General features: G+C 32.8%; 1 protein-coding gene and 1 long non-coding RNA gene across 4 annotated transcripts in view; one reads left to right on the top strand and one right to left on the bottom strand.

The window, feature by feature from the left end:
• Positions 1-13,161, bottom strand: part of LOC105453326 — a 39,147-nt gene that overhangs the window by 23,560 nt on the left and 2,426 nt on the right. The gene's annotated exons all lie outside the window — the stretch shown is intronic.
• On the top strand, positions 8,073-12,630 carry LOC105453325. 2 transcript variants are annotated; one of them, XM_011695168.1, is made up of 4 exons: positions 8,073-8,398; positions 8,563-8,697; positions 8,963-9,147; positions 9,233-12,630. In XM_011695168.1, exon 4 carries the CDS (start codon positions 9,255-9,257, stop codon positions 12,099-12,101), a length of 2,847 nt encoding a protein of 948 aa, XP_011693470.1. In that variant the 5' UTR covers positions 8,073-8,398; positions 8,563-8,697; positions 8,963-9,147; positions 9,233-9,254; the 3' UTR covers positions 12,102-12,630. The 2 variants fall into 2 exon arrangements, with proteins under 2 accessions (XP_011693470.1, XP_011693469.1); XM_011695167.1 differs by lacking the exon at positions 8,563-8,697.

Raw genomic sequence — 13,161 nt, 5'->3', positions numbered from 1 at the left:
TGAAGCATGACTATCAAGTTATCGTTATTGCTCTCTTATCGCCGTATCGAGATTAACTTTACGCGGCGCGTAATTAGCACCGGGAAATTATTACAAGTAGCGCGCGCGCCCTTGATTTACGGGACAGGGGGGTGCACTCAGCTGCGCGCTGCCGCGCTCCACGAGGCGCTCTTCTGATCTCGAGATTTCGCAATCTTGTATCTACCGCATTACGCAAAATCGTGCGAGCAATTATCTCACGCACATACACACGCACGTCGGACCGCGGTGCGTATACCCCTCCATTCATTGCGCCGGACATCGTCGCGGCCGATATTCAACGCGCGCATCATCTACATCTCGGTCGCCCGCAGCGGTCGGTGCCCCGTTGTGGATATTCGAGAGAAGGATAATTGGTTCGGGAGCGCCATTTCGTTCGCGCGATCACCCCGATATCGATATGTATCTCGATACGCATCTAGCGGCGTCGTACGGTGGCGGCGCAATGGCGATTCCACCGAGCCGATTTAATATTCGTGAAAAACGCGCCGGGCGCCTACTGACGGGCGATAGATACGCAACCCCCCTCAGGTGTCTTCGTCTTTGTTTTTCCCCATCGGCTTATTTATTCTGTAAATTATCGAGACGGTGCGTCGTGCCATGTATAATCACAGAGAGGAAAAGAAAGAGGATGAGACTGGGTCATTGCGCTTGCATAGAGTTTAACTTTTGCTCTATTTCTTTCTGTTGTTATATAAACTGCTGATTATTATTATTTTCATGATAAATTTGTAGATAAAAAACATGCTTAAGATAATTTTATTGCAGAAACTCGAAATATTTATGTATAAAAATCCACGATATGTCAAAGTTAGAATGTAATACAAGCAAGTCGAGATATTACATATTCGGTTGACGTTTTATTTTTATAAAACAAGAATTAATGCTAAGGCAATGAGTACAGCACGATATTTAGTGCACAAGGAATTTTTTCAATTTACTCAATATGATTAAATATGTAGTATTTGATTGAACTTGCAGTTAAAATCTTCTATTTTCTTCGAAACTTTTATTTTTAGTATCTATCAAGTTCATCTCTGATATTTATAACAGTGTACGTTATTTATAGCTAGCAAGTTTAGCGAATAAAACTGTTTTGATTCTTTTATTCATCTTACAACATGAGAAGAGTATCGCGAGAACGTCGATGTAAAAGTCAATGACGCCAGTCGCGTCCGACGCGACGTGTCAAGCATTGCTCGATTTATAACGAGAGTCCACGGCAGTCTTGATAAATTGCTGTAATCTCAGTTAAACGTTATGACTCATATCAGCGATATAATCGGCGAACGCTGGCACGGGTCTGCATACGCAGCGATCTGCCTACGATATATGGTATGCATTTAGGTGATGCGCTTGAATGTGAATATTATCACTTATAGTAATAAATTATTAATGGATTACTATAAAAATATACTATCTTAATTATTGCATTAATCTATTGCCAAAAAATTATAGAATCTATTCTATTTTCTCAAAAAGTATTTACACAACATAAGTATTAAATTTTAGTTATTTACGTGTAAATTAAAAATCTAGTTTTTCATACAGCACAGATCGTTTCAGAAATGTCACAATACTGCAACATTGCAGATTGTGGAATATATAATAGTGACATTGCAGAAATGCAACATGATATCAACAATGTTATAAAAACATTTCACAATTATCGAAAAAATGATATAATTAATATTTGAATAATAGAAGAATTGAGTAATTTGAGACATAAGAATAATAAATAAATTATATTATGTTATCACAAGAAATGGACCCGCTTTACCCTATATTATTTAAGCACAGCTTAAATGACTGAGATATTTATAAGAAACTTTAGTTACTTGTTCGCACAACTGAAATTTCGAACACGATCAAACCAACGGTGCTAACTATTACAAATATTACAAATAACGCCATGATTTAGGCACTTCGTATGATTCGAACACTTCGTTGCATCTACTTTTTATTGACCCATCACGCACCTTTATACAGAATCTCCCGTATATATTTCGTACATAATCTTCACATTTAGAATAACATTATCTTTTGATCATAGCGTAGTCCTGTCTTTTTTCTCACGTACTTATATTGCGTGTAGCATTGCTTTAATAAAATATTCTGAAATATTTCTGTAATCTTTTTGTGCTGTATAAATTTAAAATTTAAACATCAACATAAATTTTAATTTTTCGAAATTACAAAACTCCACGAAAATGCACATTAACTTTAATTCTTGATTCAAGATTTCTAAAATCTTTATATTTTGCTCGTAAATATAATATATGGATTGATTGCCAGGAAGGATTTTGAGATAGCATTAATAAATAATAACGTAAAGAACATTATACATATATCTATATGCACGCACACTTGTATAGGCTACTGCACTATCTTGGTTCTCCATTTGGTATACGTTTGCTAGTACCACATAGATTTATGTTTTATTATACATGTTTAAGATGCCGCGTGCAAGACGTTGCTCCATAACGTATACCTACATAATCGTTTTACTAATAAACTAACGCTATCCGAGACACCTGATAAAAGATAACGCGCGATGTCTACCACCGCTGTGAAATATTGCTTGTTAACACGAATCTAACAACGGATTAAAGAATATTAACGGGGATCTCTTGCTCACAATCTCATCATAAATCTGACGTCGATTTATTTTCTTCTTGATTTTTTTTACATATCTTTTTATTTAGATATGTATTTATTCACACATATCAGAATCTGTGCAAACGACTTGCAGGGGTACTTCCACACATTCCTTAATTAGCCGTAATTCGGTGAGAAACGTTTCCTCAGCTCATAGATTTTTATTTTCTTACACGTGTACGAAAGAACGATGATGATCCCCCCTGAGGTATTATTATTTATGTATACATATGAAGTATTTTTAAATACATCGTCCCTTCAAGCAGGTAGATAATTAATTAATTAATTAATTAATTGACCATTTAATTCATATAAGTAGTAAACGGTTAATTAATTAATTAATTAATTAATTAATTGACCGTTTACTACTTATATGAATTAAATGGTTATTCGTGTTATATCACGCGAATGTAATATATTTGAGATCTCAAATGATAAAATATTCACATCAACCTAATTTACCGTTATCGCTATTATAATTACATATGGCCTCTAATTAATCAATTATTTAACAATATTTGCGTACGTTTAAACAAACTATGCATCTATTAAAGAGACGAACATATGTGTCAAGCGATTAACAATCTTCACAATTATTATTGTAGTACATCATCTTTTGAATGTGCGCGTCCACTGAAGAGTTTCATTGTCGAAAGCTGATTTTCTATGGCAATCGAAGAGAAACATTTCTGTTTCACACTTTCAAGCTGTGACTTCTCTGGCTCTCACACAGCTGACATCACTTTTTCGCGCGAAAAAAAATAGATTATCGAGAGTACCGACTTACGAAGGATCGTAAAAGTCGTCATATATTGAGAGTCACTCTCCGCCGGGAAGACAGCCCGGTGATCATCGGCTCGATATAATATGCAGGCATGTGACGTCTGTCGTGTCGAGCGACGCGTTTTCGATCCGAGTTCGCGTGCGCGCAGATCGACCGATCATGAGTGTTAAAACCGAGCGTGATACCGCTCTTTGCTGGTTAACCAACGATGTTACCGCCGCGCTGTCCATGCGATGTACCAGATCACACGTATATTCATATATGTATTGCGTGTTGATTCTGAGAACCGTAGCTTCATTTAGTCCTTATCGGCGAAAGTCCATCATCGGAAATTACGCAACGCGTAATAATCGCCTATATAATAATCGTGGAGATATAGGGATTACGCGGGGTAGTTCTTGAATGATAGCACGCACAATAATGCTTGCGGCACGACTGGAGTCGATATAATTTACTTAAATTTCCGTAAAAAGCGATATGTTTATTCAAATAGATGGCCCGTAAAGTATGTTTATCTCTATCTCATTTACGACATCTATTGATAGATAGAATAGAAATATTCTGACGCGTAATGCCGTCGTTAAAGCTAAAACATATGACAGCACACAACCATTAACCATATGTCAAAATGCTCTTTTTTCCGTTCCAAACAATATATCCATTGACATCAATATCTGTCAGTGGCTGTTGTTCGCGTTTTGCAATCGTTGGGTAATTTATTAATATCTTCCGACTCGCGCTGCGGAAAGTCGCCCTCTCGATTGCGGCAAGTCCAAGAAGGTGCGAGTGGTAATCCACTTTATTCGTCACACCTCGCGAGCTAACCCGGGCATTGATTTCGCATTAGCGCGACCGACACATCGCGCCCATTCCATTTCCTCCTTCTTCTCCACGCCGCCGATGCCGTGTGTACACAACGCGCGCGCGCGTCTATATATGTATGTATGTACGCGCTCACGTGCCCTCGCCGCGAGTCCATTCGTTCAAAGGGAGCGAAGCTTGACACGGCCGGGCTGCAGCACGCAACGTCGAGGGCGGCGGCGACCGCAATATTAGATTAATGGCGGATGTACTTCACTTTCGGAGGGCGTCCATCGCTCTTTCTCTCTCTCCGCCCGCCATGGAATCTCCGAGGAAGTTAAGGCTCCTCAAGTGGCGTCGACTAGCAGACTTTGCGGATCAACCATCAGTCTCAAATCCGATATCTTATTTCGACGATTACGGCCAACGCTCGAGAGAGCGTTTTCAACGCTGTCGTTGAACGTCGGCGATACAGCGAATCGATAGCGCGAGCCCTTGACATGAATCGCAGTTGTGCACCGCGATGTTAGAAAACGACCGATCCATCTTAAAAAAGATGAAGCAACTGATTTCCATAGATATCTAAACTGTGAGCTTGTTTCTTTATAATAAAAATGTATCAAAGAAAGTTTTAACATGTTTATCAGCTATATGCGAACATAACGAAAAATCAGAGATATTTTCTATCTGTAATATCGCATGCATAAAAGTGGAAAGACTGTAATTTCTCCTATCTAATTAAACATAAATCAGCGACGTTCGCAGGTAGTTGAATCCATAAATATTAACCGATTTATTGCCGCTGCCGAATACAATTAACCGTTCGAAAAATATCGAAACACATAAATCAGATTTGCGCCTCTATCCACGCGTATCGTATCGTTCGTATGTAAATCCCGGTCGGGTATCTGAACCAGTTTCCATCTCTGATCGATGCGGGATCGCAACCACGATCGCCGGGCGAAGCGATCGGCGGGCCAGATCGCGGCGCGGCGGCGTGACAGCGACGACGAAGTCGCGGCAACGTAAACCAACGTGGAAAAAACGACGCGGAGAGTTATAACCGTCGATGTAACGGGAGGAAGGAGCCTGGCGTCTCTCCGCTTGAACAAGCGGCAGCGACAGCGATGGCCTCGAGGGCCGTACGTGGCGGAATGGGGAGATCCCCGACTACGATCGCGCGATAAGATGCAGCGGCGTTGTCGGTTGACAAAGGGTCGTAGGAACGCCTACTCAGATCGGACGCACAACCGCTTGCGGGGGCGTCCATATTAAAATCGGCCACCCGTCTCTCCTCCCTTCATCCCTGTTGCCCTTACCGTCGTTGCCCCGCCGTCGGGACCCCCGGTCCCGTGATCTTGTTTATTACCCGCAACGTACATGCCGGTTGCCAGAAAACGCGGCGACCCTTTCTAATGCGTGCCGCAACATTGAAATATGGCTACTGGCTCTGTTTATGGATTTGCATTCATTGTTATTAGCTTTTAATTACTACGGTTAATGTTTGAAATTTTTATTAACGTTATTTTAAAAAATCACGATTTTTATTGCGAGTTTTATTGTAGTTAATTTCTCTTTGTGTATTTTAGTAAAATAGTCACAAACTATAAAGAGAATATAAACATATATCTTAACATATACCTATCTTTCCATTTTCAAAAACTACCGTAACAAAATATATGTAATTAATTATTACTTTTAACATATAAATTCGACAGCTACAATGTGAATTCTACAGTTAAAACTCAAAATGCAATAAAAAACATAATAAAAAAAGAAATTCTTCATTGACATCTGTTATGTACTTATATTTAATTTTGTGAATCTTGCTAATTTTATATTTAAAAAAATTTTAATGAAAATTTAATCGATCGTACACGCGCAATATTTTTCACGCAAGAATTCATCGATGTAAGTAGAAATGAAAAGACATGCAAATTGATGTCGGTCAAAAGTTCCAAAATGTAACTTATGCTGCACTCTAGAACAGATCACTTCAACTCACTTCTCTTAGGAAGTAATATACCTGTTGAGCAAATGATAATGCGTAATGATAATCAAACAATGATTTGTTCATATAAAACTTTTGTTTTGTGTAAATAAGACATTGCATTTTAATTAATTGTATGTATATGAATTAATAAAATATGTTACAGTTATACAAAAGAAATGGAGCAAAAAAGATTATCATGCTTTCATTTAATTTAAAGGTTGACGCGTGGTGCTGCTCGCACAGTTTGTCAGCAGATTCCGTGCTACAGAATATAATTGCATAAAAATACTTTATAAAAATAAAACTAAAAATTAAAATAATTTAAGCCAAAAAAATATACCTAAAGGTAATAAAACATTAAGTATATTTTAACAAAGTTTATATACAAAAAAACATATTAAAAAACAATTTTTCATGCAATTCTTTTTTATTAAACGTGAATATAGTTAATGAAAATTTTAAATTAAATGTAATTAAAAATTTGCGAATAATTGTTAATTCTTGGTAAATATTTTAATTAAAATGATTTTTACATCGCGTTTTAAATTTTTGTTTATCTGATTGCAACTTGTCGATCAATTTAAAATTTTATGCTTGGAATAACATATCGTTGTCAAATTAAGTTCACGGAATGTTGAACAAAACTGTGTGCGCAGTTTTTAATTTAAAAAAACTAAAATTGTCAAATTAAATTTTTTTTAAAGTATTAAATATTTCATAATCGCTTCAATATCTAAATCTTGATCAAAAAGTGAATTCTATTATGATTTTCATCTAAAAGTGAATTCTATTATGATTCAATTATAATTAATAATTATTTCTTTTTATTACATTTTTTTACATTACATCAGATATCAAGATATTATTATGATATTACGATCTAATTATAATTATATTAACGTTAATCTGCGAACTCGTATGTATAAGATAAATTATTGTAACTTTGCAATTGCACTTATTTTTCGCAAAGATTATTTTAAATATAAAGTAACTTGTATCTCAGAGCGGATTACGCATGTCAGGTAACATCGCGCAAAAGATTCGTAAGCGATCGCGCATCCGACCTGAATGACAAAAGAAAGAGGGACTCACGAGATTCTCTCTTTCGAGAATTAATATGTATAATCAATATAAAATAATTATTGGCGTTACTTTACTGAGACAAAAAAATTGATTGTACAAACTAAATTTGTATAATTGTTTGATCCAATAGTTAATTCGACAATTCTTTAGTTGCACAAAGAAAGATATAGTGTTCATTCAAGTCAACTATCAAAATTTTTTAATTAAGAATTAACTAAACCAACTCAATTAAATTATTTTGTTCGAAATATTACTAGTATTTATTTGTATTTGCATGCTATTTAGTTATCCAAGTAATATATTTGTTTAAATTCCAAGTATCGAACTGACTAATGCGATGCTGATGGGGATAATAAATAGTGTGTATTTTTATTATAATAGAACGGTTGAGTTAAATACGATAAATTTTTGTTGAAACAAAATAGTTTAGTTAAAAAATAGTATTTTGTTTATAATAGTAACAAATTATTTTGTGTCATCGTAGTAACGTTTATTCGAACGTATCAGATTAAATATTTTGGTAAAATGAAACAAATTTTGCGTTTTTCAACAAATTTTTTTTCTCAGTGTTGTTATAGCTCAGTAAAATATTGTCGGTTGCATTTAATCTTTATTGTTGCAATTTTAACTGAACACGTACCTGCGACGCACGTCAGCGTTCAATCATACGATAAGTATTTTTCAATCGTATACGATAAGTACTTTTTCAGTTATACTTTATCCCTTGCATGCGACATGGCATATTTCTATATCTCTCTTTCTCTCTGAACGTAGACGTGTTAAAAATCTCTTTACAAATAAAACGATTTTAAATAGGGAAATAGTAAGAGAAAGTGCTAAAAAGTTAATAAATATAGAGTGATTCAGACAAGATGTAGCTATGAGTATTATCTAGCTGAAATATGATGATTTGTGAACATAAAAAGTGTATTTATTGTGCGAGATAGATACTGAAGTCTCGTAAGACAGGTAGATATTAGACGGCGAGCATAAGAGTACTAACGTGAGGAAGAATAAAATTCACGAATCATCAGGGTTGGGTAAGTTAATATTTTTTTAACTAAGTTAATTTAGTTACAGTCTAAAAATTTAACTTAGTTAAGATACAAGTTAGTCAATAATAAAATTAATTGAGTTAAAAGTTAAGTTAATAAAAAAAGTAATTGAAAAGTTAAAGTTAAATTTTTTCATTTTATAATTTTAGAGTTTCTAAATAAAGTTTCTAAATAAAGTATATATTTGTTATACTTATTTCTGTCGAGCCGCGGAAAGAGGACCGATTTCGAAGGATTTCTTTCAACGTGATTTAATGCATAGAAGCGAACAGTGATTTCTTCAGGTGGTTAAACTATATTTATTATTATTACAATTGCCTTGATGTTCTCAAATTTGAGTTTGAAGACACTAACTTAGACATGTATTTTATTTTGAGTTTATAAGAAGCACTAAAAATGTAACTTCAAGAAAATTAGATCAAAAGTTAATAGTTACCAATAAAATGTAACTAAATTAAGTTAAAAGTTAAGAGCCTAAAATGTAGCTAAGTTAAATTGAAATTATTTAACTTTTTAACTTTTTAACTTAACTTTTATCTTTTTAACTAGCCATTACCCAATCCTGCGAATCATTGTACTGATAGTATCAGCTTCGGTCGACAATTATCAGTATTATTGATGACGAATATGTCGATTAACGATATCAATGCTTGGCATGTAAAAAGGCAATAAAGAGCACTGGGATAGCATGTAAAACATGCATGAAGCTTTTTTATTTTTATTATCCTGAATGTGTAAGTAAATCATATAATAATCATATATTATAGTATCATAAATAAGCATGACATGATGTGTTTAATCCATTCGAAAAATTTTTAGTAAAAGTCTTAAAAAAGTCGATATGGAAGAGGTACCAACACCAACGACAAGCCGAGACAGGCTAGGATCTTCAGAATCTGCAGAATCGATATCAAACAGTGAAAATAAAACATTAGCTGTGAGTGGCTCATCGAATATTGATGTAAAGATAGATAGCCTTCTGAAATATATGGAGGAAATAAAGAATGAGACAACAAGCAAGAAGGAAATCAAAATAATGATTAAAGAAGCAGTTCGAGAAGAAATAGAACCTATTAAACAAGAATTGGGAGATTTAAGAAGAATGATGCCAGGAGCAGCTGGTGGGTCAATAGGAGAAGAGCAAAGAAGCTACAGTGAAGCAGCCAAAGAGAAGAAGAAAGAAGAGCTAATACTATATACAAATGTGCGTAGTTTGATGAAGAATAAGGACAAGATACATCAGATTATGAAGAAAAATCCTGCATTGATAGCGCTGTCTGAGACCAGATTAACTACAAAAATTAAAGACGCTGAAGTGAATGTATCGGGTTATCATATGGTCAGATGTGATGCTGAAACGGGATATACAGGAGGAGTTATTATATATATTAGGCATGATATTGAATATGAGGAAGTATTGAATGGAAAGTTAGACTCGAAGTGCTGGTGTGCTGCGATAAAAATAAAAGAGAAAATGTATAAAGGTGTTATAATGGTACTTTATAATTCACCGAAAACAAAAGCAAGTGATTTTAGAGAATTTCTAGAGGATATAGTAGAAAAATTAATAGAAAGAAGAGGAGAATGTATGGTAATAGGAGACTTTAATATAAATTTTAAGAATGACTCGATTAATATGAAGAAATTAAAAACAATAATGCTAAACGTAGGTATGAAACAATATGTTAATAGATCAACAAGAATTACAAAACAAACCGAAACAATGATAGATTTAGTCTTTGCTAATAAGGAGGTAGAAGTACAAGTAGATCATGAATCTAAAATAGCGGATCATTCATGGTTAAAAGTGGAACTGAATGGGAATAGATCGGAGAATAAATATAAAAAATACAGTGCTAGGGATTATAAACAATTTAAAATAGACGATTTTCGTAGATTTTTTATTAATAATCTGGAACAAATTCGCGATTTGAATATCAGTGACAGAGTTGCAAAATTTGAAGATAACATGAAACATATACTGGATAATACAATACCTGAAAAAGAATTCATTAAAATTCCAATAACATGGAATAAGGAATGTGATGATACGGAACAAAATTGGTTGCAATTTAAAACTGAAAAAAATGCAGTAGTTGAATTAATTAAGAAAAAAGAATATTACGAAAATATGATAGATCTTAATAAGGATAATCCTTCAAATATATGGAAAATCTTGAAAGAGATGGTAAGAGGTGAGCCAATTGGCAATAAGGAAACTGAAGCTATAGATTTTGAAATATTAGATAACGTTGATGGCTGCAACATAGCCGATAAATTTAATTTATATTACATACAAAATATTAATAATATAATAAATTCAATAAATAGGGATAAATACAGAAGAACTGTCGAAATTGAAAATGAGGAACCGGATGAATTTATGAAAATTGACATAGAGTATTTGAATGAGAATATTATGAAATTATTAAAAAGTTATTGTGCAAGTGAAAAGGCTACGAAAGAGCAAATAAAAATAATTAGCGATGTGTTACAAAAGATGTGGAATATAATAAATGAAGAGGTAGTTGATATAATAAATACTTTCTTAAGGGAAGGGTGTTGTCCAGAAACATGCAAAACATCCATAATCATACCGATTCCAAAAATAGAAAACGCGAAAAAAGCGAGTGAATATAGATCTATTCATGAGTTATTAATATGGCAAGAAGTTTTAGAGTTAGCAGTAAAAAGGCAAATTGAAATATATTTGACTGATAACGATATTATAACAGAACATCAGTTAGGTTTTAGGGAACAATATTCGGATGAAATCCAAATCGTCATCAACGAATGGAAAATAATTAGAAAAAAAAGAAAAATGATAGGAGTAATTTTTATGAACCTTAAACGGGCTTTTGAAACAATAGATAGAGAAATATTATTAGAAAAATTATATCTATATGGAATTAAGGGAAAGGTATTAAAGTGGTTAAAATCGTACTTAGAGGGTAGAAAACAGCAGGTTCGATTTAATAATAAATTGTCAAAGTTATTAGATACGAAATATGGAATACCTCAGGGATCTGTATTAGGGCGTTTATTATTTATAATATATATAAATAATATAATTGAAGTATGCCCAGAAGAATGCAGTATAAAAATTTTTGCAGATAATTATATACTAATATATGTGACTGGTGAAAGTAGTGAGGACTTAGAGGAAAAAATGAATATGGTATTTAATAAAGTAGAAAAGTGGATGAATATAAATCAGTTAAAAATAAATACAGAGAAAACAAAATTTATGATAGTAAATTATGATAGTAAAGTTAAAGGTAGAACACAAGAACAAATAAAAGATGTTATAGTGAAGTGTTTAGATGGAACTGAAATAGAGCGTGAAAAAAAAAAAAAATTTTTTGGTATAATTATTGATGATAAACTACAATTTAAAAATCACTGTAATTATATACTAAAGAAGATAGGAAAAAAAACGAGTTTCTTAAATAGAATTGGTAGTTTTGTAGTTTTGTTTTCCGATTGCACCAAGCGTATTATATATAAATCAATTATATCACCTCACTTTAAATATTGCGAGACACTATTGATTGATAATCCAGAACAACTGAGTGAATTACGAAAAGCACAAAATCGAGCCATGAGAGCTATATTACAATGTGACAGATCTACCGAAAACATGCAACGAACGGAATACATGCTGAAAGAGCTGCAGTCCGTAGAATAGAGGTTATATTATAAAGTGCATACATTTATCTTTAAAAATAAGAAAAATAAGTTTCTTTATCAAGTGTACAATGCCTTATCATTTAAGGTAAAGGAAAAGTTGCGAAAGAGTTAAACATTTAAGCGGATGCTAAAAGATTATGTTTTAAAATAGATAAGAAAACTAATAATAAATAAATCAATCAATCGATCTCTATCGTTCGATCTCATCTCCATTGCTCTGTGTGTTTTCTATTTCTCAATTTCCTCCTCTCTCTTTCTTTCTGTTTTTATTCTGGCAAAACTTTGTAACTTAAATTAATTAATTATATTTTTTAACTTAAAATTATAGATTTCAGTAAATACATACTATACGTTACATGTTAAGACATTATGCGGAAAAAGTATCGTCTTAATATCCAATATAACATATGTTTACAACAAAGCGTAATTAAGAATTAAGATTCGTTATAATGATATCGTAATATGATACGATAATAATCTTGTATATGTAGATGCAAACTTTCGATAAAGAAATGGCGAACAAAAAAGAGGTATAAGTCAGTCCCTCCATTTTAAAAAAAGATACTAATAATATTTATTCAAAATTTTAAAATTTTTTATTGTAATACCTATTAAATTTTGATTTAATAATCCTAATCGATACTTAATTATTCAATCGCAGTTGAATAAATATTTTAATGTTTTATTAAAATAATAAATTTTCTAAATCATAAATTTTCTTCTTTATCAGATATGAAAGATGTCACATATGTACATACACAGAATACTCTATAATTAATAAAGATTCAGATAATTAGAATAATCACTATAAAATTATATATATGTATATTAGTTGAGCAAAAAGAGATATAAATAATAGAATGAAAAGACAAATATACCTATGTAGCATAAATGTTATGAAATGCGAGTTATCGACTTTACACTTTTTTAGATGGGATTGAATAAATTACAAAAAATTATGATAAAATTATATGCTGTATTGCAAAATCAATATTTTATATGTAAACTGTTTTATTTAACCGAATATACTTGCAATTTATTGACTAAACTTGGAACTT

This window comes from Wasmannia auropunctata, unplaced genomic scaffold (assembly GCF_000956235.1).
Source record: "Wasmannia auropunctata unplaced genomic scaffold, wasmannia.A_1.0 LD336000.1, whole genome shotgun sequence".
Classification (NCBI taxonomy): domain Eukaryota; kingdom Metazoa; phylum Arthropoda; class Insecta; order Hymenoptera; family Formicidae; genus Wasmannia; species Wasmannia auropunctata.
Note: the sequence above shows the minus strand (reverse complement) of the source record. Positions and strands in the feature narration are given on the sequence as shown.